Source organism: Sapajus apella, unplaced genomic scaffold (assembly GCF_009761245.1).
Source record: "Sapajus apella isolate SASKATOON/1434 unplaced genomic scaffold, GSC_monkey_1.0 scaffold40, whole genome shotgun sequence".
Lineage (NCBI taxonomy): Eukaryota > Metazoa > Chordata > Mammalia > Primates > Cebidae > Sapajus > Sapajus apella.
Window position 1 is genome coordinate 18,941,948 of NW_022436980.1, and position 25,575 is coordinate 18,967,522.

General features: G+C 37.6%; 1 protein-coding gene and 1 pseudogene across 8 annotated transcripts in view; one reads left to right on the plus strand and one right to left on the minus strand.

The window, feature by feature from the left end:
• SENP7 (SUMO specific peptidase 7) overlaps positions 1-25,575 on the plus strand; it is a 189,669-nt gene that overhangs the window by 82,788 nt on the left and 81,306 nt on the right. For 3 of the 8 annotated variants that reach the window (XM_032299249.1, XM_032299247.1, XM_032299252.1), the window contains 2 exons: positions 6,913-7,110; positions 7,958-7,999. The exons of 2 other annotated variants lie outside the window; for them this stretch is intronic. In XM_032299249.1, the coding sequence (XP_032155140.1) occupies positions 6,913-7,110; positions 7,958-7,999 (240 nt within the window). Of the gene's footprint in view, positions 1-6,912; positions 7,111-7,957; positions 8,000-25,575 lie in introns of those variants that run through there. 3 more of the 8 variants (XM_032299248.1, XM_032299250.1, XM_032299253.1) reach the window with 2 other exon arrangements.
• On the minus strand, positions 992-2,562 carry LOC116565548 (annotated as a pseudogene).

Consider the following 25,575-nt stretch of genomic DNA (forward strand, 5'->3'; position numbering starts at 1 on the left):
AGCTGGGATTACAGGCACACATCACCATGCCCAGCTAATTTTTTGTATTTTTAGCAGAGACGGGGTTTCACCATGTTGACCAGGATGGTCTTGATCTCTTGACCTCGTGATCCACCCGCCTCGGCCTCCCAAAGTGCTGGGATTACAGGCTTGAGCCACCGCGCCCGGCGAGGCACTCTTTTTTATAGAGAAATAAGCTATTATGTGGTGTGTAAAAAACCCCTAAATAATCACCAGAATGTCTATCCATGATTGCACTAAAGCTCAATATTTGAGGAGAAGCTTAAGGGATTTGTATGGTACATTTTAGTGTTTTATTGATAACATCTAGTGTTTCCATGAAAAATTTCATCTTGTTCATAATGAAGATCCCTTAACACCTAGTTGGAAGTTGTCAACAATAATACTTTCTCTCCCTACTTGGGGCGCCTATTTCCAGGTCTGAGGTAGGGCTTTAAAAATGTTTAACAGGATGCTGCGTGTGGGGGATTGGAGTGGGGTGGGGTGTAGTTAGAGATCAAGACAGGGAAGAAAATGAGAGAAAAAACACAAGTTTATTAAAAGGCAAGGAATCTCCAAAAATGAAAACCAGAAAATAAAATGCTTAAAATGGAAGCAGAAGCAAAAAAGTTTTTCAATAAATCTGTCACAAAGCCAAAACACAGAAGTCTTTGCACCTATTAGGATTTACACTGATCCTCTCACCAAGGTTCTCCTGTTAATGCAGTTTGCTGCAAGCCGGTCTTCCTTGCTTGGATCTTCTCCAATCTGGCCTGATCACGTCAAACCTACACCCTTAGACATGATTTCTTCCAAGAAGGTACCAAGCTTTTTCACTGACCACCAGTGGCCGCATCAGCCCAACACATCTCTCCACATACAGATTCACTGCTGGCTCCACAACAGCACTGTCCTCCTATCTCCTCTCCAGGTCAGCATAAAATTCAGACAATAAAACCCAAACTGGCACAGAAAGGTAAATGCCCACAGTGTAAAAAGACAACAAAGGCTACTTCTAGGAACTGTATTTACTGGCCTCTGCCAGAGAAGCAGGCAGCTATGCCTGGACTGTGACCTCCAGAGCTGGATGCATGCTCTGCCGATGTGCTCACTCTCACGAGGATGCTTGGCTATGGCAGTGACAGTGAGGAGATTCACCTCTCATACAGCGCATTAGAAAGGTCATCTTGGGTTTTCAGTATGAAACATTTCATATGGTAAAATCCAATCCTAAGACTTCTTGGATTCAGGCTTCACACACTGTTAAGTGTGACTATTTGGTACTGAATATAGTTCACTTTATATAAGACATCACTTTAAAATTATGTGGATACCATCACTATTTTCAGCTTTTACTGTGGTTAATAAAAAACAACTCTTATCTTGAAAGTTCTGAACCATCTGATTACTAACGAGAATGTGAATACCAATTGGACCCTGTCTGTAAATCTGATTAATTTGGAGGAGAGGAATATTAAACACCAGCGCAAGTTTTCGAGCGACTTCTGAGGCAATCATTTCTTCCAAGTAGATTGCATGATAACGTGGGGTGCCCCACTGCCATTTTTATTTGCACTGCCGTGGCTTGCTGCTGCCCTTGCAGCACCATGCTGCTTGGCTGCTCCTCGCAGACATAGGTGATTAAACGGGGCCTGACTGACCTTGACTTCAGTGAATTACAGAGCCGAATTTCATTGGCTGCACTACAAATTTGAGCTAAATCTTCCTTTATCAGTTTTAATAAGTCAGCACCTGAAAAACTGAGAACAGTCTTGTGTAAGAAGAGAATCTATTTTTGAGCAGTCATTACTGTGTTTCCTGGATCGTAGCTGAAGGCTGAATTTGTTCACCAGAGGCCTGTGAAGCTTCACTTCCCTGATGGTTTGGGGAAGAAGAGTTGCTGTCCAGGACACGGCAAGTGCTGTGCTATGGAGAGGTGAAAGTGGGCGCTGGAGAAGGGATGTTATTCACATAAGCTGTGGGGGCATTGGGCCATGGAGAATACTATGAGGATTGTGGTATCAGGATGGCTGATACTTTTCTTTTTCATGAACTGTTTTGTTTTCCATCTTCTCTCGGTTAGTTTTTTGTTTCCTGTCTGCTCCTTTAGGCATAAAAACTTTGATTTGGCAGCTAGCTGAGTGTAGATGATCTGTGTATTCCCATTTTCATTCTGCTTAAAGGTGTCAACCTATCCTTAAGGGCACTCCCTTTTCACCTCCGTGCTTCTGTGGAGTAAATTCTGTGCTGATGCAGTGCACCTGAATGAAGGCAGAGGTGCGTTTTGTTGGGTCCCTGAGAAATTCAACCTAATTTAACTGGCTTGGATTTGTCCTTGTGTCAGTTATTGCCATAGACATTGGAATATCTAAATCAAGAAGTTTGTCTCTTGGCGATTCCACTTCCATCCTTCAAGTTGCTGATGCTCTGTGTAGGTAGCCATCTGTCATGGAATACAACCCTTATTATGCTCTTTACTAATTTTCCACTGATTTCAGGCATGTTACCCATTTTCCTATTTTCCTGTATCCGAATTTCATAAGACTGACCTTGTTTCAATTAAGTAAGGTTTCATCATGCAATATGAATATCTTGCATTTTCTTAATGGCTTTTTAGTCATCTTATTGATGTATAATTTACATGCAACAAAATACATACATTTTAAGTGCAGATTTCTGTTTTTTTTTTTTTTTTTTTTTTTTTTTTTTTGAGACAGAGTATCACTCTGTTGCCCAGGCTAGAGTGCAGTGGTGTGATCTCCAATCATTGCAACCTCCACCTCCTGGGTTCCAGCAGTTATCGTGTCTCAGCCTCCTGAGTAGCTGGGTCACATCAGCCTTGTTTGATGGGCAAGACAACCCTACAGAGTTCAGATCCAACAGTTCCAGTAGGGCTAAAGTCTCCTATGGGAGCAAGTCAAGCCTAGAGGGACGACCCTCACTGGTGCTGGTCAGCATCTGAGGGGTGGGGACCCCTGCTTTAAAGGTAACCACTCACCTAACTTTAAAAGTAATTACTTTCTAATTTTTCTTGGATAGTATTGTTACCTAAAAGTATATCCCTAAATACTAAATTTAGGTTTTAATTTGCTTGGTTTGAATGTTGTTCTTTACTGTTAAGTTTCTCTTCTGATATACAGAGAAATCTTGGGACACTTAAATGTTGTAGATATTTAGAATTTTTTACCTTACTAATTTAGGGGAAAGAGATTACTGACTTCTATTGCAGGATATTTTTAGTCAGAAAAATTGTAATAAAGCCAAGCATGAAATAAGTATTTTCCCAGAGAAGCCAAATTGTCCTTCTCATTTAGAGCCTCACTATTAAAATAATCAGTAAAACCAATGATTTGTTATTTTCCAACATAAATTCTTATTTGGTCTGAATGAATAGAAAAATGGCTTTTTCCAACATCAAATAGTCTCATATTTGAAATTATTAAAATTACTATTGAGATAATTTCCCCAATAATTTAGCAAATACCTAAGTCATATAGTTTTTCCATTAGACTTAATTACATTTTATCCTTAAATATCCTTAAAATTTTGTATATATTTTTATTTGGTCATTTAGAATTTTAAATTGTATAGCTGTAAAACTTATAAATAATAGTCTGATAGTCTTTAAACATTTTACCAAGTTTGCTGTCTCTTGGTCTCTTTTTATGCATGTGTATAGATGGGCATCACATGTATACATGTATACATAGACACATACATTTTTTGGGGAACTATTTGAAAGTAATTTGCAGGCATCATGGCATTTTATGTTCAAATACTTCCGCCTGCTTTTCCTAAGAACAGTGACATTATCTTACATAACAATTATACTATCAAGAAAATTAATAATTTCATATCGTCATGTGCTATAAAGTCCACAATCAGAATATCCTGAATGTTCCCAAGATGTTTTTATTTATTTATTTTTAAATTTATTTGGCAAAAACTGCAGTTATTTTTGCACCAACCTAATAGAATCAAATTCAGATTCACGCATTGTATTTGGCTACTATACCCCATTAGCCTGTTAATCTAGAAGAGTTCCAACCTGGTCTGCCCTTTCTCTTTTAACCATGACGTTGAGTTTTGAGGAGTCCAGACCAGTTGTCTTGTAGAATGCCTCACAGTCTATATTTTTGTTATTTTTCTGGACTTGCCCTTATGATTGGTCCAGGTTATATTTTGGCAGGAAAACTTCATACCGGATGTCATGTGCCTTTTATTGCACACAGCAGGGGATACATAATTTCTGGTCGTTTCACTCTTAATAGTTCTGTGCTTGAGCACTTGCATAAGGTGGTGCCTGCCAGATCAGCTCACTGTAAAGACACCTTTTCCTCTTTGCAATTAGTAATCATCTGTGAACTCATCTGTTTGCATTGTGCTGACACTTAGGACTGGCACTGATTGGAAAAATAAAAAGATATTTGTGGCATTATAAATGTGTTAATCTCACAGGGATTTCTTAACTCTAAGACAGCCTTACTGTGTTTCTTTAGTAAGCTTGTGTTCCCCCGCTCTGCAATGATTATTTGGAAACTTTTCTCAAACATATGTTCCTTTACTTTTCCTATCACTTTTAAGAGATGGTCTTGGTTCCTTCTCCTTCTTGCAAGAATGAAAGGAGTGCCTCTTGTATCATAAACCAGTGTAGTGTGAAGCAGTTAAGAGTGCTGACAAGAAAATTGAGAGTGTATGGTTCTGGATCCCATTTTTACTACTTGTTTTACTGTGTGCTTAGATGTTAATCAGTCTACCTTGGTCTCCTCAACTGCATGAAAAGAATAACTTGTGAGTCCCTCATGGAATGGTTGTGAGGATTAAATGAAATAAAGAATTGTAAAATGCTTAGCACAGTGCCTGGCATATAGTACATGTTGAATAAATATTAGCACTTATTTCTTAGGAAACTTACTGTGTTAATTATCCTGCCTTCTGCATCTTCAACCTTAAAGTGCTTCCCATAGCATTTAAACTTATACAAATTTTTCCTATCTTTAACTAACTAATCAACCAATAACTGACTAAAAACCCTTTCCTGCTTCTTAGGTGTATTTTCAGGTCTTGTCTTATTTTCTACTTTCACAACCGTATTTCTCAACTACTTTCATTTGCTATATTCCTTTGATCCTTTCCCTTTACTCGTCCCACTGTATTCTGGTTTCTGCTCACATCATTCTACTAAACTCTCTCTGATAAAGTCATTATTATCTCCATAAATTAATTTTTATGCCCCATAATTGCTGGTGCTTCCATTTGATTCTTCATAAAGATCAAAATGATCTTTTAAAAATGTAGCTCTGATCTCATTGTTTCCTAATTAAGACTAGTGAATTTCTATTCTTGTTGACAAAAAGTCTCAGATCCTTAATATAGTTTGCGAAGTCCTGCCTAACTGCAGGCTCTTAGACACATTTCCTCTTTATTCTAAGTACCTGAGTCAGGTAAGTGTTTTAATTTCTTTGAAGAAGCTTTACTCAAAGCATTTGCATTTTGTCCTGTTTTTTAGACCTTTCTCCATTTTTCACTTATTTCCTTTGGATAGTGCCTGTCCTTCTTTGAGACTTCGGCTTCAAGGTCATAGTCTCAGAAAAACCTTCCATGACTTGGCTCAGAAGAAATGCAACATCTTTATTTCTTCTTCATAGCACATACCAGAATTCTAGTTAAATAATGAATTGGTTTATTCTTCTCTGTAATGCACACTCGGTAGAGGCAAAAACTCAACTATTTTGTTTGTGGCTGAAACTCCAGAATATACTAGCATAGTTGTTTTGTTGGAAAATGTTCAGTAAGTGCTTGAATTATTATTGATTCAGAGAGATGTCACTGATTTCTTCATTTTTTAAAATAATTTTTAAACTAATAGCTTAAACTTTTTTTTCAGTATAATATGTTTGGAGTTTTTGGTGTGTTCTGTGGAAGTACCCTGGGGACTTGTACCCTCCTTCCACTAGATGGTCTAGGAATGTACACTCAAGTGGCTGCTGCAAACAAGTGATTTTTTTGAGAGTTCCCATTTTATCTTGAAAATATGTGGACATCTTGCTGTTCTTAGTATTCTTGTGTTTGTTAAGCAAACAAAAAGTGCCTAAAACTGTTTCATAGGTAGAAAAACAGACACTCTTTTGATTAAACATTTCTCAGCTCTTTCAGCCATCACTCACTTGACCTTGTTTTAAGTGTACATGGTAGCCTATTCACATGCTGCAAAAACTGTATTCCATAGATTTTGGAATTCCGGAACTGAACATAGTTATTCAAGTATTCAGCATAAAGATGTACTGAATGAAAAGATGGGGAAAACATGCTGAGTAAAACTGTAGCTGGAACTGCTTACATTTATCAGTGTGTGTTTTTTTTTTTTTTTTTTTGAAATTGGTAGAGGTACAGTAAAGTAAATGTTATAAATTGACCTATTTTAGAAATAAGGTAAAATTAAATCTATATCTTAAGACTCTGTAGGCTTAGGAATGTAAATGATGCAAGTGTTGCACCCTTAGTTTTAATAATGTTTTCTGAATCAACAAATGCTAAAACAAAAACACATTTTTAGCACAAAAAGCAATTTCGTCTGTGATGAGATGTGCAGGTGAACACTCTCCTTCTACTAACATTGTTGCTAAATGTGAGTGGGTTGCCAGGAATCTAGCAGCTGTACATGTGTAATGACAACTGTAGTATGCTTGACAGAATTCTGAAGAAAATCCCAACTTAAGTGAAATAGACTTTACTTTTTAGGATATATTTGAGAATAGCTAGGCATTTTTTCTTTTTTCTTATGATATTTACTACTCTAGTTACTTGAAGAACTGAAATTTGGGATTTCTGGAGATATTGTTAGTTTGTGATGACTTCATGTATTCTACAGTGTGTAGTACCATATATACTAATTATTTATGTATATAACAGGCAACTCAAAGTTATGTTGACGAATGTCCTATGGACGGATTTAGGACGAAAATTCAGAAAGACCCTACCTAGAAACGATGCTAATTTATGTGATGCCAACAAGGTGCAATCAGACTCATTGCCTTCGACATCTGTTGACAGCCTAGAGACATGTCAAATATTAGAACCTCTTCACCAAAGGCTTAATTTATCTGAAAGGTATGTTGTTCAGTATTGATTTTGTTCAACTTACCACATTTGAAATAATATGAATCCCATACTCTTAATGATAACATTGTTGGAAATGATCTCAAAGAAGATTTGCATATGTAGGCATACCATACTCTAAAGCAAATCTTAAAGCTGTCAATCTTAATTTATAAGGTTAGCTGATGGTTCTGCACTTCATTAAGCAGATTGACATACAATTATATTTAAAAGCAAGTATCATTATTACATTTATCTTAGTATAATTTGATTCATGTACACATCTTTTTAGGGATTATTTTATTAAAATCAAGATACATATATACTTGTGTATATGTATTATATGCATATAAATGTGTGTGTATATATTTGCACTAATATTTTCTTCATCTTTAACATCCTTTAAAAATGTTAACTAATCTAGATTCTAACCATTTTTGACTTTTGTGAGCTTGTATTTTAAATGAATTTTTCAAAAAGGAGATGATGTTAACATATTGCCTCTAGGTTTTTAATAGTAAATATTCTGTTTAATTTTGTAAAGTAAGATCAGTTTTGTTTTGTGTTTTTTGAAGGAATTATATGTAGAGTTTGGGGCTGAAAACTAGGAATTAGCTCTAGGAATCTATAACATAATATCTTTTACATATTACCATTTACAGTTTCAGTTGTTAAATGAATGTTTTAGGGGAAGGTACTTTATTTTTAATTAGAATAACCTACAATTAGCTAGACAGTGCTTTGGTTATATGGTCTGTAATCTGAATGACAGTATGCAAGTTCTTTAAGCCAAGACCCAGATAAAAACTGTTAACTTTCAACACAGTTATTTTTATTTATTTATTTTATTGTACTTTAGATTCTGGGGTACATGTGCAGATCATGCAAGATTATTGCATAGGTACGTTCATGGCAAGGTGGTTTGCTGCCTCCATTCCCCCATCACGTATACCTGACATTTCTCCCCACGTTATCCCTCCCTACCCTCCCTCCCACTAGCCCTCCCATAGCCCCACCAGTGGACCCCAGTGTGTGATGCTTCTCTCTCTGTGTCCATGCGTTCTCATTCTTCAACCCCCATCTATGAGTAAGAACATGCAGTGTTTGATTTTCTGTTCTTGTGTCAGTTTGCTGAGAATTACGGTTTCCAGTTTCATCCATGTCCCTACAAAGGACACAAACTAATCATTTTTAATGGCTGCATAATATGCCATGGTGTATATGTGCCACATTTTCTTTGTCCAGTCTATCATTGATAGGCATTTGAGTTGGTTCCAGGTCTTTGCTATTGTAGACAGTGCCGAGATGAACATGCAGGTGCATGTGTCTTTAGAATTGAATGATTTATAGTCCTTTGGGTATATACCCAGTAATGGGATTGCTGGGTCAAATGGAATTTCTATTTCTAGTTCCTTGAGGAATCGCCACACTGTCTTCTACAATGGTTGACCTAATTTACACTCCCATCAACAGTGTCAAAGTGTTCTTATTTTTCCACATTCTCTCCAGCATCTGTTGTCTCCAGATTTTTTAATGATTGACATTCTAACTGGCATGAGATGGTATCTCAATGTGGTTTTAATTTGCTTTTCTTTAATAACCACTGATGATGAACATTTTTTCATATGTTCGTTGGCTTCATATATGTCTTCTTTTGAAAAGTATCTGTTGATATCCTTTGCCCACTTTTGGATGGATGTGTTTGTTTTTTTCTTGTGAATCTGTTTTAGTTCTTTGTAGGTTCTGGATATTAACCCTTTGTCAGATGGGTAGATTGCAAAAATTTTTTCCCATTCTATTGGTTGCCAGTTCACTCTAATTGTTTCTTTTGCTGTACAGAAGCTCTGAAGTTTAATTAAATCCCATTTGTCTATTTTGGCTTTTTCTGCCCTTGCTTTTGGTGTTTTAGTCATGAAGGCCTTGCCTATGCCTATGTCCAGGATGGTTTTGCCTAGGTTTTCTTCTAGGGTTTTTATGGTGTTTGGTCTAATATTTAAGTCCTTAATCTATCTGGAGTTAATTTTAGTATAAGGTGTCAGGAAGGGGTCCAGTTTCTGCTTTCTGCATATTGCTAGCTAATTTTTCCAACACCATTTATTAAATGGGATCATTTCCCCATTACTTGTTTTTGTCAGGTTTGTCAAAGATCAGATGGTTGTAGATGTGTGGTGTTGGTCTGGAGGCCTCTGTTCAGTTCCTTTGGTCTATGTCTCTGTTTTGGTACCAGTACCATGATTTTTTGATTGCTGTTGCCTTCTAGTATAGTTTGAAGTTCGACAGCGTGAGGCTGCCAGCTTTGTTCTTTTTGCTTAGGATTGTCTTGGCTATGCGGGCTCTTTTTGGGTTCCATATGAAGTTTAAAGTGTTTTTTTCCAGTTCTGTGAAGAAGGTCATTGGTAGTTTGATGGGGATAGCGTTAAATCTGTAAATTACTTTGGGCAGTATGGCCATTTTTGTGATATTAATTCTTCCTAACCATGAGCATGGAATGTTTTTCCTTCTGTTTTTGTCCTCTCTTATTTCCTTGAGCAGTGGTTTGTAGTTCTCCTTTTAAGAAATCCTTTACCTCCTGTTTTAGTTGTATTCCTAGGTATTTTATTCTCTTTGTAACAATTGTGAATGGCAGTTCGTTCTTGATTTGGCTCTCTTTTTGTCTGTTATTGGTGTATAGGAATGCTTGTGATTTCTACACATTGATTTTGTATCCTGAGACTTTGTTGAAGTTGCTTATCAGTTTAAGGAGAGTTTGGGCTGAAACTATGGGGTGTTATTGTTGTATAGGAATGCTTGTGATTTCTACACATTGATTTTGTATCCTGAGACTTTGTTGAAGTCTTAAGGAGAGTTTGGACTGAAGCTGTGGGGTCTTCTAAATATACAGTCATGCCATCTGCAAATAGAGACAATTTGACCTCCTCTTTTCCTAATTGAATACCCTTTATTTCTTTTTCTTGCCTGATTGCTCTGGCTAGAACTTCCAATCCTATATTGAATAGGAGTGGTGAGAGAGGGCATCCTTGTCTAGTGCCAGATTTCAAAGGGAGTGCTTTCAGTTTTTGCCCATTCAGTATGATATTGGTAGTGGGTTAGTCATAAATAGCTTTTATTATTTTGTGATATGTTCCATCAATACCTAGTTTATTGAGAGATTTTAGCATAAAGGGCTGTTGAATTTTGTCAAAGACCTTCTCTGCATCTATTGAGATAATCATGTGGTTTTTGTCTTTGGTTCTGTTTATGTGGTGGATTATGTTTATAGACTTGAGTATGTTGAACCAGCCTTGCATCCCTGGAATGAAGCCTATTTGATTGTGATGGATAAGCTTTTTGATGTGACATTGCAATTGGTTTGCCAGTATTTTATTGAAGATTTTTGAATCGATGTTCATCATGGATATTGGCCAAGTGTTCTTTTTTTGTTGAGTCTCTGCCGGGTTTTGGTATCAGGATGATGTTGGTCTCATAAAGTTAGTTGGGGATGATTTCCTCTTTTTGGATTGTTTGGAATTGTTTCAGAAGGAATGGTACCAAGTCCTCTTTGTATGTCTGGTAGAATTCAGCTATGAACCCATCTGGACCTGGGCTTATTTTGGTGGGTAGGCTATTAATTGCGGCCTCAGCTTCAACCGTTGTTATTAGTCTAGTCAGGGTTTCGACTTCTTCCTGATGTAGGCTTGGGAGGGTACAGGTGTCCAGGTATTTATCCATTTCTTCCAGATTTACTGGTTTATGTACATAGAGTTGTTTGTAGTAATCTCTGATGGTAGTTTGTATTTCTGTGGGATCAGTGGTGATATCCCCCTTAATGTTTTTTATTACATCTATTTGAGTCTTCTCTCTTTTCTTATTAATCTGGCTGGCGTTCTGTCTATTTGGTTGTTCTTTTCGAAGAACCAGCTCCTGGATTTATTGATTTTTTTGAAGGGTTTTCTGTGTCTCTGTCTCCTTCATTTCTGCTCTTAGTTATTTCTTGTCTTCTGCTAGCTTTTGAGTTTTTTTGACCTTGCTCCTCTAGCTCTTTCAATTTTGATGATTGGGTGTTGATTTTAGATCTTTCCTTGCTTCTCATGTGGACATTTATTGCTATATATTTTCCTCTAGACACTGCTTTAAATGTGTCCCAGAAATTCTGGTATGTTGTGTCTTTGTTCTCAGTGGTTTCGAAGAACATCTTTATATCTGCTTTCATTTCATTGTTTATCCAGTCAACATTTAGGTACCAGTTGTTCAGTTTCCATGAAGCTGTGCAGTTCTGAGTTAGTTTCTGAATTCTGAGCACTAACTTGATTGCACTGTGGTCTGAGAGATTGTTTGTTATGATTTCTGTTCTTTTGCATTTCCTGAGGAGAATTATGTGGTCAGTTTTAGAGTAGGTGTGATGTAGTGCTGAGAAGACTGTATATTCTGTGGCTTTGGGGTGGAGAGTTCTGTAAATGCCTATTAGGTTTGCTTGGTCCAGGTCTGAGTTCAAGTCCTGGATACCCTTGTTAATTTTCTGTCTCGTTGATCTGTCTAATATTGACAGTGGAGTGTTAAAAGTCTCCCACTGTTGTGCTGGAGTCTAAGTCTCTTTGTAGGTCATTAAGAACTTGCTTTATGTATCTGGATGCTCCTCTGTTGGGTGCATGTATATTTAGGATCATTAACTCTTCTTGTTGCATTGATCCTTTCACCATTATGTAATGTCCTTCTTTGTCTCTTTTGATTTTTGTTGGTTTAAAGTCTATTTTATCAGAGACCAGGATTGCAACTCCTGCTTTTTTTTGCTTTCCATTTGCTTGGTAAATCTTCTTCCATCCCTTTATTTTGAGCCTTTGTGTATCCTTGCATGTGAGGTGGGTTTCCTGGATACAGCACACTGATGGGTCTTGATTTTGTACCCAATTTGCCAGTCTTTGTCTTTTGATTGTGGCGTTTAGGCCATTTACATTTAGGGTTAATATCGTTATGTGTGAATTTGGTCCATTTGTTACTGGTTGGTTGTTTTGCCCGTTGGTTGATGCAGTTTTCTGTTTGCATCATTGGTCTTTACCATTTGGTATGCTTTTGGAGTGGCTGGTACTGGTTGTTCCTTTCCATGTTTACTGCTTCTTACAGGAGCTCTTGTAAGGCAGGTGTGGTGGCAATGAAATCTCTCTGTAATTACTTGTTTGTAAAGGATTTTATTTCTCCTTCACTTATGAAGCTTAGCTTGACTGGATATGAGATTCTGGGTTTAAAGTTTTTTTCTTTAAGGATGCTGAGTATTGGCCCCCACTCTCTTCTGGCCTGTAGGATTTCTGCCGAGAGATCCGCTGTGAATCTGCTGGGCTTTCCTTTGTGGGTGACCTGGCCTTTCTCTCTGGCTGCCCTTACCATTTTTCCCTTCATTTCAACTCTGGTGAATCTGATGATTATGTGCCTCAGGGTTGCTCTTCTTAAGGAGTATCTCTGTGGTGTTCCTTGTATTTCCTATATTTGAATGTTGGCCTGCTTTGCTAGGTTGGGGGAATTCTCCTGGATAATAAATATCCTGAAGAGTGTTTTCCAGCTTGGGTTCATTCTCTCTGTCCTCTTCAGATAGACCTATCAAACGTAGATTAGGTCTTTTCACATAATCTCATATTTCTTGGAGGCTTTGTTCTTGTCTTTTCACTCATTTTTTCTCTTTTCTTGCCTTCCCTTTTTATTTCATTGAGGTGGTCTTCAATCTCTGATATCTTTTCTTCTGCTAGATTGATTCGGCTATTGAAACTTGTGTGCGCTTCATGAAGTTCCTGTGCTGTGTTTTTCAGCTCCGTAAAGTCTTTTATGTTCTTCTCTAGGCTGGTTATTCTAATTAGCATTTTGTCTAATCCATTTTCAAGGTTCTTAGTTTCTTTGCATTGGGTTAGAACATGTTCTTTCAGCTCAGAGAAGTTTGCTATTACCCATCTTTTGAAGCCTGCTTCTGTCAGCTCGTCAAAATCATTTTCTGATCTGTTTTGTTGTCTTGCTGGTGAGTCGTTGTGATCTGTCTGGGTAGGAGAGGCATTCAGGACTTTGAATTTTTTGTCCTTTTTGTGCTGGTTTCTTCCCATCTTCGTGATCTTGTCTGTCTTTGATCTTTGAAGTTGGTGATTTCTCTTGGGGTCTCTGAGTGGCTTTTTTTTTTTTTTTAAACGCAGGTGTCAATGTGCTGCTTGAGACAGTCTGTCTGTTGTCTGCCTGTGAAGGCACTGCTGGGCTGCCTTGGTCTCAGCCAGGCTGCTGTTTATTCTTTGCTTGGTTTCCGCTTACCCTGGTGGCATTAGTCCCCCTTCCCATGACGGGCTTCTTTCCCTCTGTCCTGCTCGCTGCTTCTGTGTGGAGCTCCATCTGATTTATTTATTTTATTTTATTTTATTTTTTGGCAGAGTTTCGCTCTTCTTACCCAGGCTGGAGTGCAATGGCGCAATCTCGGCTCACTGCAACCTCTGCCTCCTGGGTTCAGGCAATTCTCCTGCCTCAGCCTCCTGAGTAGCTGGGATTACAGGCACACGCCACCATGCCCAGCTAATTTTTTGTATTTTTAGTAGAGACAGGGTTTCACCATGTTGACCAGGATGGTCTCGATCTCTTGACCTTGTGATCCACCCGCCTCGGCCTCCCAAAGTGTTGGGATTATAGGCGTGAGCCACCGCGCCCAGCCCCATCTGATATGTTAACTGCGAAACTCTCCCGGTAGAGGGATTCTGGTTGCTTGATCTTGTGGGGGTGGGGCCTGTCTGGCCGTATCCCCATCCCCGCATTTAACTCTCCCTTCTATGGGATGGGCAGTTCCTCCTTGGAAGGTTTCTCGGTGTTAGAGCAAGTCTCTGCCGTGGTCTGCACTGACAAGGCACTGGTCTGGCTGGGGCTGCTGGACTAAGCTGTTGCCCAGGTCTGCAACTCGGGGTGGTTCTAAGCCAGGTGGCGTTTTCCTGGGCTGTGTACTGCGTCCAAGTCTCAGAGCATAGCGCTGTATCTGATTTGGAGTACCAAGGAGGTGTTGCTCTCCCATCCTTTGTGCCAGATACACTTTCCAGGTGGGGCAGTGCCCTGCCTTGCTTCACCTTGCTCCCTTTGGGCTGCTTCGCCGTCTTTTTTTGGGTTAATCCCGCTGTTCAACCAGTCCCTTTGAAACGAACACGGTACCTCGCTCAGAGATGTGGATCACTCTGGTTCTGTACCTCACTCAGTGGGAGCTGCACTCCGGAGAAGCTCCCTTTCGGCTATTTTGGTTTCTCCCCCCAACATGGGTATTTTAAAAATAAAAGTAGAACTCTTGTCAATACATCTGAACATAATATTATACATTAATTTTTAAAGAAGATACTTCTTTAAGAAAGGCAAAATCATGAAAAGCTGAGTTTCATGAAGAAATTTCTTCCTAGCTCATACTTGATGTAAATTTGACTTTCTAAAACATTGTAAATCTTAGAGTCAGACAGGCTAGCATCAGTAATTTGTCAAGCAGCTTGCTCTCATTCTGTATTCTAGCAGATTTCCTCCCCAGTACAGGTTAACTAATCTCTTACTGTGCTGACAGATGTAAATAAAGGAGCTGCTTAAAGGAATGACCCTTCTAATATCTTTGACTCTTTTGAAAGGACAAATGTCAACAAACTCATCTATCTTCTCATCCCATGTCTATCCTTTTTTCCAATCAGAACAGCGTGGTGGTCCATTCTCTCAGAATAATAGCTTTTACCACTAGAAATTTTTAGCACATAGACTATGTGTTCATGGAATTTAAATATAATGTGAAGAGTCCCAGTAAGATTCTAATTTGATTTTGCTGTGTTTTAAAATTTTTGTTGTTTTCTGTTCAGTTAGTGGGTGAACTACCAGCTAGTCCAGATCTCTTTCCTCAGTTCCAGGCATCCTAAACTCAGCTTGTTGGAAAGTGAGAACCTCACCTCTTCTCGAACAGTTGCCTGTGTTTGTGTTCCCTCCCCATTTGGGTGATTGACACTGCTATACAAATTAGAGCTTGGGAATTGTCTTTTGAGAAAAAAAAAAAAAAGAGGAGTCACCTCTTTTTTCCTTATCCTTCTGTCTAGCCATTTAACATATATAGTTATTTTTATCCCCTAAATATGTCTTTTGAAGGATCTCTTCTCCATCTTTAGTGCCAGTGCCTCAGTTCAAGCCCTAATAACTTTGTACCTTTATTACTATGGTAGTAACTTGATTAGGTTTTCTTTATGTAGACTTTCTCTTCTTGTCTTATTCTTTATACTGCTGTCAAAATATTTATTCTAAAAGGCAGATGTTACTTGTTACTTACTTGTTTAACATCTTTCTTTGGCTCCGCATAACCTTCCAGATAAAGTTCAAACTCCTTAGTTTGGCACAGGACATTTAATGATTTCTCCTTGCTTATCTCTAGCTTTTTGTCTGTCCATTCCTCCGTATTCACAGGGTACTTCAGATTTAGGGAAGTGCTGTCAGCTTACTGAATGCTTGTGCTGTTGTATACATCCTGTTTGTGTTCTTGTCTTGGAAGCTACCCTCCTTCTTTTTTTTTTTTTTTTTTTTTTTTTAAGGAAGCCTTCCTTGATTCTTCCTTCCAAATCTGTATATGATCCCTTTCTTTGTCTTGCTAAGCAGCTTGTTAGTATAGCATAACATTTATCACACTATATTGTGATTTTTAGTTTCTCTGCCTCCCTGCAGTAACTTTCCTGAGGATAGGAAATATATTTTATTTCTTATTTTTTCTTTATTCCTAATGTAGTACTGGACACTTATTAAATGATCAGTAAATGTTTGCTGGATAAAAGAAAGAGATCGCTTCTCATGCGAGTTACATCTCTAAACTCTTTGTCTAACATATATTTTCCCCATAAAAACCAATCATGTACTCAGCAATTTTGGTGACAACCAGGAAAAGAGATATTAGAAGCCTCAAATAAGGAAGAGAACTCTTTCATGTATGGCTTTGCATAGATGTTTTCTACTTGAGACTTGCTATATATAATAGGAGACTTATGCTTTCTTCAATCTTTGCTTAACTTTTACATGAGGCTTTTTGTCTTATTTTCATTTCTATGTTGTTAGGACTTAAGATTTTAGAAAGATAAGAGAGAGAAATATTTATTTGTGCATTTTAATTTTATCCTAAAGTTTAATCATTGAGTAAACCAAAATTACTGATTCAGTTCCAGAAATGGTGTTTTGTTGGATGTTTTATTTGCATTCTAGTATCTAAAGTAGTGAACTAAGTACCTTGCCTTTTATGTGAGGGCAGTTTGGCCTGTTGATTTCAGGATAAAATTGAGAAGAGCAATAGAAAACACAGTTCAAATCAATCTTGTAAGTAATGGAGAAAAGGGTTTTAGAAACATCAAAAGAGTTTTAGAAATATCAAACTAGCAGTATGTGGGATGCACATTTTTAAAAAATATGTAAACTGCATTTTAGTGTTGGCCTTATCTCCATGTATGGTTCATATCTATTTTTCTGGGAGAAAATTCTAGACTTCTGTAGGTCGTAGTCAATAGGAAACAAAGAACCTAGGGGGAGACATATACAAGGCTTTTGAGAAAATAGATTATTTTTCTTCTGCCTTCATCAGTTTGCACCAGAGATTGTTAGAGAAATGTGGAGATAGTATATCCATATTCCATTAAGAAGAGTTAGCTGCTGGTACTTGGAATTTCTGTAAATGTATTTATTTATCTTTGTCTTAAATTTATGTGTGTTTGAAGTTTAGAAAAAGTTACATATTCCAGATATGTGACAGTAAAACTATTTGGATATTGCAGTATTCCTATCATTTTAAGATTTTTTAAGCCAGTAAAATTCCAATTGAGTGATAATTATTCACTTTAAACTAATAAAAGAGCAAATTTAGAAACTAATCTGTGAATTTCTTTAATAAAGTTACTCAAAGATTAAATTTTTTTCTACATATCTTTAAGATGCTGATTTAGAAGGTATATTTTAAATGATATCATCTGGGACAAGCATAGAGTTATGTGAATCCTCTTAAAATGTCACATAGCACAATTTTAGAAAGGCGTTTATTGCAGCAAAATGAAAACTAAATTAGTATTGTAATTTTTGGCTTATTATAGGTTTATTAGTAGATATAATTATGCTATCTTTCCGCAAGGACTTTATTTCTCTAAAAATTTGCTCTATATATGAAGTTCTATGTTAATAGCTCTTGCCAGTATTTCAGTTTTGCCTCCGTTAAGTTATTTGAATATAACAGTTAACTTGCTGTTTGAACAAGGAAGGGACGCATAGTTTGCGATTGAGAAAATTAAGAGTCAGAAAGAATAACCGTGTAGAGACACAGTCAGAAAATGGTACTACTTCTTAGGCCAGTATATTTTCTGCTACCTCTCACTGCATTTCAAAATTTGTTTCTGCTTTGGCTTAGCATATCTGTGATATTTTGAAGTGGGATTTCATAATATTAGTAAATAAAATAAATTCTACCTTACGTACTGATATTGTTTACGTAATTAGGAAAAAATTGGGTAAATATGTGAAATGACAACTTTAAGTCTTTCCTTCCAGATTGAGATAGTATGAAAGATGAAGTATACACCTTTATATACTTCAGTTCCTTGCAAAAATTCAGAAGATTTGAAATGTTGGCTAGCCCTGGAATATCCTTGACTGTGCTAATTTATAAACCTATACTGCAAAAGGCAGCTTAGGTATTATTAATTTAGTTATCACTTTATGGATTTGTATTCTTTTTTAAAAAAATGTAATGCTGTTTATTTAACTTCAAAAACATTTCAGCATTCTAAACATACAAAAAAAATAACAGAACGTTGCAAATTGTGTTTAACTACAGAAGGTTCTTGAACTTTCATTGATGCAGTGGCTCTTCACTTTGCTGACAATGAAGAGTTCTACAGTTTGTTTAAAAACAGTTTAAAAACTACCGCACTTAAAAAAAACGAAAGCAAAAAAATCACATGCCAGCTGACCCCTTGTCCACAGCTAAGATGGTAGCAGAATGCTGTGTCACTATATACAGAAACAAGACAACCGGAAGCTAAATGGATGCCCACTGCAGAGTCAGCAGGTCCAGCCTCACAGTGCACGCCCTGAGCCACAACCCCTCTAAAAGGCATCTTCCCCACAGCCTCAACCCCAATCAAGGAGCATCAAGAGTTTGTCTTGGTTATTTTGTTCTTTTTGCAAACTATAGATATATTCAGTTGATAACTCAGGATTTCTAGCCAATAGCTATATAGTTAACACCACTTTACAAATAAAAAAAATGCCAGAAACATCTTTAAATGCCTTGTAACACCAACAGCAAAATGCACAGTGAGGAGAACATGAGAGTACCTTTTTATTTTAAAAATGTTTGGAAATATGTACAACTTTGATACAGTTTCAGGGTGCTTCAGACACCCATGGCCACTTCATGTAAACCACTGACAATCTCTAGAGCACTTTGAGAGACTACAATATGATCGTGATCAAATTTTGTAATTAAACCTAATGAGGGAAACAGATACTTCTCAAATAAGAGGTGTGTCAATTACCGAGCTCCCCTACTCTTAAGTATTCACAAGGAGACAGATAAAGAGTTTTTTAATTCCTCCTCCTTCCTCCTCCTCCTCCTCCTTCCTCCTCCATCTTCCTCCTCCTCTTCCTCCCTCCTCCTCCTTCCTCCTCCATCTTCCTCTTCCACCTTTTTACGGGCAACTTTAGCAGGACCCTTTGCACCATCAAACTTTCCTTTCAACTTATAGTCAGCAACATCCTTCTCATAGTTCTTCAGCTTTGCCACCTTAATGATGTAAGGCTGCTTTTTGCTGTCATTTAGGTCATTCCACATCTCACCCAGCTTTTTTGTCACATCTCTAATGGAGATGCCAGGGTTTGTGGATTTGATCTTGGGTGGAATTCTGAACAGAACAGGAATTCAGATGATGGCCTTTTGGGGGCATTAGGATCCTTCTTCTTGCTTCCTTTAGCTGGTCCATAATCCTTCATTTTCCGATCATAGTGCACTTTATCTGCCTTTGCCATTTCATCAAATTTAGATTTCTCTTTCTCGGACATTGTCTTCCACCTCTCAGAGCATTTCTTGGAGAATTCTGCAAGGGACCTCTGGGTTTTTCTTCTTAGGTTCTTCTCTACACGTCTGCACAAAGAAGGCATAAGCAGACATCTTGCCCTTTGGTTTCTTGGGGTCACCTTTAGCCACCCTGATTGTATTGTTCGCCAGCCTGGGCAGCACAGGGTCAGCTCGCAGCTCAGCACCCCCCAGCCTCGCCCTAACTGCCTCCATGACAGCCGGCTCTGGATTTGTATTCATTAAGGCTGTCACACAAAGTTCCTTGTTTCCTCAAGGTACCCAAACTGGATAAATTTTCAATAGTTGGTAAAAGGTGTTGGACTGTGGCTGTTTGTTATGAAGAGCTATGTGTACTGTAGTCATTGCTGTTTAATTAGATATTTTAATTGTACATTGAAAATTACTAATACCTAGTAAGATATTTTTATGAAGATTGCAGAGCATAATAAATTATAAGTATTATTCGACAGGGTAGTTTATAGCTTTGAACAAACCTTCAATAATATGAAAATTATTACAGAAATGTGAAAATTAAGTGATATTCCATTTATTGTGTATTTACTATGTGCCAGGAATTATGCTCACTGCTTTCCATCTATTATCTCATTTAATCTTAACAACTTTGTAAGGGAGATATTGCTCCTCCCATTTTAGAGATGAGAAGATCAATGTGTAGAGGTAGAAATTATGATAATTAACTTGCCAAAAGATTTATAGTTATAAGGTGGTAAAATAAGAATCTAAACCTATGTTGGTCTAACTTTGAAGTCCTTGCTGTTAATTCCTGTGCCATACTGCTTTTCTTTGCGTTTTCACCCTTCTGAACTTTTTTTGTCATCAGTAAAGTAGGAATTGGACTTTGCTACAGGTACCATATCTAATTCATTATTTTATTTTGTTTTCATGACAGAGTCTCACTCTGTCATCCAGGCTGGAGTACAGTGGCACAATCTCCGCTCACTGCAACCGCCGCCTTCCAGGTTCAAGTGATTCTTGTGCCTCAGCCTCCCAAGTCGCTGGGATCACAGGCACATGCTACCACACCCAGCTAATTTTTGTATTTTTAGTAGAGATGGGGTTTCACCATGTTGGCCAGGCTGGTCTCGAACTCTTGACTTCAGGTGATCCACCACCTCGGTGTCTTAAATTGCTGGGATTACAGGCGTGAGTGGCCTATAACATAGTTTCTTTATGCACTCGATGAGTGGGCACTTGGGTTGGTTCCACATTTTTGCAATTGTGAATTGTGGTGCTATGAATGTGTGTGCAAGTAGGTTTTTCATATAATGACTTCCTTTCCTCTGGGTAGATACCCAGTAGTGGGATTGCTAGATCAAATGGTAGTTCTACTTTTAGTTCTTTAAGGAATCTCCACACTGTTTTCCGTAGTGGTTGTCCTAGTTTACATTACCACCAGCAGTGTAGAAGTGTTCCCTTTTCATCATATCCATGCCAACATCCACTATTTCTTTTCTTTTTGAGCCAGAGTCTCTCTCTGTCGCCAGACTGGAGTGCAGTGGTGTGATCTCGGCTCACTGCCACCTCCGCCTCCTGGGTTCCAGTGATTCCTTTGCCTCAGCCTCCTGAGTAGTTGGAGCTACAGACATGCACTACCACATTTGCTAATGGTTGTTTTTTTTTTTTTTTTTTTGTATTTTAGTAGAGACGGGGTTTCACCATGTTGGCCAGGATGGTTTCAATCTCCCGACCTCATGACTCATGATCCGCCTGCCTCAGCCTCCCAAAAGTGCTGGAATTACAGACGTGAGCTGCTGGGCCTATGTTTTGATTTTTTGATTATGGCCATTCTAGCAGGAGTAAGGTTGTACTGCATTGTGGTTTTGATTTGCATTTCCCTGATCATTTGTGATGCTGGGCACTTTTTCAAATGTTTGCTGGCCATTTGTATATCTTCTTTGAGAATTGTCTGTTCATGTCCTTATCCCACTTTTTGATGAGATTGTTTTTTTCTTGTTGAGTTGTTTGCATTCATTGTAGATTCTGGATATTCCTCCTTTGTCAGATGTATACATTGTGAAGATTTTTTCCCACTCTGGGTTGTCTGTTTACTCTGCTGACTTTTCCCTTTGCCATGCAAAAGCTCTTTAGTTTAATTAAGTCCCAGCAATTTGTTTTTGTTGCATTTGCTTTTGGGTTCTTGGTCATAAAATCCTTGTCTAAGCCAATGTCTACAAGAGTTTTTCCATTGTTATCTTATAGAATTTTTATAGTTTCATATTTTAGATTTAAGTCCCTAATCCATCTTGAGTTGAATTTTGTATAAGGTGAGAGATGAGGATCCAGTTACAGTCTCCTATGTGTGGCTAACCAATTATCCCAGGACCATTTGTTGAAAAGGGTGTCCTTTCTGCACCTTATGTTTTTGTTTGCTTCGTCAAAGATCAGTTGGCTATAAATATTTGGGTTTATTTTTGGGTTCTCTATTCTTTTCCTTGGTCTAGGTGCCTATTTTTATATCAGTACTGTGCTGTTTTGGTGACTGTGGCCTTACAGTGTGAGATCAGGTAATGTGATGCCTACAGATTTGTTCCCTTTGCTTAGTCTTGCTTTGACTATACAGGCTCTTTTTTTCGATTCATATGAATTTCATAATTGTTTTTTCTAATTTTGTGAAGAATTGTGGTAGTATTTTGACGAGAATGGCATTGAATTTGTAGATTGCTTTTGGCAATATGGTCATTTTCATAATATTGATTTTACCCATCCATGAGTATGTGATATGTTTCTAGTGGTTTGTGTTGTTTATGATTTCTTTCAGCAGTGTTTTGTAGTTTTCCTTGTAGAGGTCCTTTGGCTCCTTGGTTAGGTGTATTCCTGAGTATTTTTTTTGCAGCTATTGTAAAAAGGGTTGAGTTTTTTATTTGATTCTCTGCTTGGTTGCTGTTGGTGTATAGAAGAGCTACTGATTTGTGTAAATTAATCTTGTATCTGGAAACTTTGCTGAATTCTTTTATCAGTTCTAGGAACTTTCTGGAGGAATCCTTAAGGTTTTCAAGGTAAACAATCATATAATCAGCAAATAGGGACAGTTTGACTTCTTTTTTACCGATTTGAATGGCCTTTATTTCTTTCTCTTGTGTGATTGCTCTGGCTAGGACTTCTAATACTATGTTGAAGAGGAGTGGTGAGAGTGGACATTCTTGTCTTGTTCCACTTCTCAGAGGGGATGCTTTCAACTTTTCCCCATTCAGTATTATGTTGGCTGTGGGTTTGTCATAGATGGCTTTTATTATTTTGAGATATGTCTCTTGTATGTAAATTTTGCTGTGAGTTTTAATCATAGAGTGATGCTGGATTTTGTTGAATGCTGCATCTATTGAGGGATTTTTATTTTTAATTCTGTTTATGTGGTATATCACATTTATTGACTTGCATATGTTAAACCATCCCTGCATTCCTGATATGAAACCCACTTGATCATGGTGGATTACCTTTTTGAAATGTTGGATTTGGATAGCTATTATTTTGTTAAGGATTTTTGCATCTATCTTCATCAGGGGTATTGGTCTGTAGTTTTCTTTTTTTATGTCCTTTCCTGGTTTTGGTATTAGGGTGATACTCTCCATAGAATGATTTAGGGAAGGTTCCCTCTTTCTCTGTCTTGTGGAATAGTGTCAATAGGATTGGTACCAATTCTTCTTTGAATGTCTGGTAGAATTCTGCTGTGAATCTGTCTGGTCCTGGGATTTTTGTTGTTGTTGATAATGCTTAAATTACCATTTCAATCTCACTGCTTGTTATTTGTCTGTTCAGGGTACCTAATTCTTCCTGATTTAAGCTAGGAGGGTTCTATTTTTTTTCCAACAGTTTATTCTTCTCTTCTGGGTTTTCTAGTTTATGAGTGTAAAGGTGTTCATAGTAGTCTCGAATGATCTTTTGTATTTTTGTGTTGCCAGTTGTAATATCCCTCATTTTGTTTCTGTGCCTACATCGAAAAGTCTGAATAGGCCGGGTGCAGTGACTCAAGCCTGTAATCCCCGCACTTTGGGGGGCCGAGGCAGGTGGATCATGAGGTCAAGAGATTGAGACAATTCTGGCCAACGTGGTGAAACCCTGTCTCTACTAAAAATACAAAAATTAGCTGGGTGTGGTGGCATGCACCTGTAGTCCCAGGTACTCGGGAGGCTAAGGCAGGAGAACTGCTTGAGGTGGAGGTTTAGGGCTATAATCTCTCCTCTTAGCATCCATCACTTTTGTTGTGTCCCAGAGGTTTTGATAGGTTATGTCACTGTATTGAGTTGGAACAGTTTTTAAATTTTCATCTTGATTTTGTTTTTGACCCAGTGATCATCAGGAGCAGGTTATTTAATTTCCATGTATTTACATGGTCTTGAAGGTTCCTTTTGGAGTTGATTTCCAGTTTTATTCCACTGTGGTCTGAGAGAGTGCTTGGTGTAATTTAAGTTTTCTCAAATTTGTTGAGGCTTGTTTTGTGGCTTATCATATGGTCTGTCTTGGAGAAAGTTCCGTATGCTGTTGAATAGAATGTATATTCTGTGATTGTTGGATGGAATGTTCTGTACATACCTGTTAAGTTCATTTGTTCCAGGGTATAGTTTAAATCCAGTTTCTTTGTTGACTTTCTGTCTTAATGTCTTGTCCAGTGCTGTCAGTGGAACAGTGAAGTCCTCCACTATTATTGTGTTGCTGTCTATCTTATTTTCTAGGTCTCTTGGTAGTTGTTTTATAAATTTGGGAGCTCCAGTGTTAGTTGCATATATATTTATATTTTCTGTTGGACTAGTCCTTTTATCCTTATGTAATGTGCCTCTTTGTCTTTTCTAACTGCTATTTAAGTTTATTTTGTCTGATATAAGAATAACTACTCCTGCTTGCCTTTGGTGTCCTTTTACCTGAAATGTCTTTTTTTACCACTATACCTTAAGTTTGTGCAAGTCCCTATCCATTCTGTAATTCTGTGTCTTTTAAGTGGAGTATTTGGGCCATTTACATTCAATGTTAGTATTGAGATGTGAGGTACCGTTCCATTGTGCTATTTGTTGCCTGTATACCTTGTTTTTGTTTTTTAAATTGAATTTTTATTTTATAGGTTCTGTGTGATTTATGTTTTAAAGAGGTTCTATTTTAATGTGTTTCCAGGATTTGTTTCAAGATTTAGAGTTCTTTTTAGCATTCTTGTAGTGCTTGGTCGTGGTGAAGTCTCTTAGCATTTGTTTGTCTGTAAAAGACTGTATCTTTCCTTTGTATCTGAAGCTTAGTTTTGCTGTAGACAAGATTCTTGGCTGATAGTTGTTTTGTTTGAGGAGGGTGAGGATAAGGCTCCAATCCCTTCTAGCTTGTAGGATTTCTCCTAATAAATCTGCTGTTAATCTGATAGGGTTTTTTTGTTGGTTACCTGATGCTTTTGTCTCACAGCTCTTAAAATTTTTTCCTTCATCTTAACTTTAGATAACCTGATGACAGTGTGCCTAGGTGATGATCTTTTTGTGATGAATTTTCCAGGTGTTCTCTGTGCTTTTGTATTTGAATATCTAGGTCTCTAGCAAGGCCGGGGAAGCTTTTCTCAATTATTCCCCAAAATACATTTTCCAAACTTTTAGATTTCTCTTCTTCCTCAGGAACACCTGTTATTCTTAGATTTGGTCATTTAACATAATCCCAGACTTCTTGGAGACTTTGTTCATGTTTTCTAATTATTTTCTCTTGGTCTTTGTTGGATTGGGCTAATTTGAAAACCTTATTTTCAAGCTCTGAATTTCTTTCTTTCACTTGTTCAATTCTATTGCTGAGACTTTCCAGAGCATTTTGCATTCCTAAAAGTGTGTCTGTTGTTTCCTGAAGATTTTTATTTATGCTATTTATTTCCTTGAATATTTCTCCCTTCACCTCTTATATCATTTTTTTGGACTCCCTTACAATGGGCTTTACCTTTCTTTGGTGCCCCCCTAATTAGCTTAATAACTAACCTCCTGAATTCTTTTTCAGGTAAATTAGGGATTTCTTCTTGGTTTGGGTCCATTGCTGGTGGGCTAGTGTGATTTTTTTGGAGGTGTTAAAGAACCGTATCTTGTTATATTACCAGAGTTGGTTTTCTGGTTCCTTCTCATTTGAGGAGTCTCTGTTAGAGGGAAGGTCTAGGGCTGAAGGCTGTTGTTCAGATTTTTTTGTCCCACGGTGTGTTCCCTTGATGTAGTAATCTTCCCCTTTTCCTATGGATGTGGCTTCCTGAGAGCGGAACTGTAGATTGTTAATTTAAGTTCCTTGTAAACTCTGGAAATTAGACATTTGTTAGATGGATAGATTGCAGTAGTTTCTCCCATTCTGTAGGGTGTCTGTTCACTCTAATGTTAGTTTCTTTTGCTATGCAGAAGCTCTTTAGTTTAATTAGATCATATTTGTAAATTTTTGCTTTTATTGCTGTTGCTTTTGGCATTTTTATCATAAAATCTTTGCCT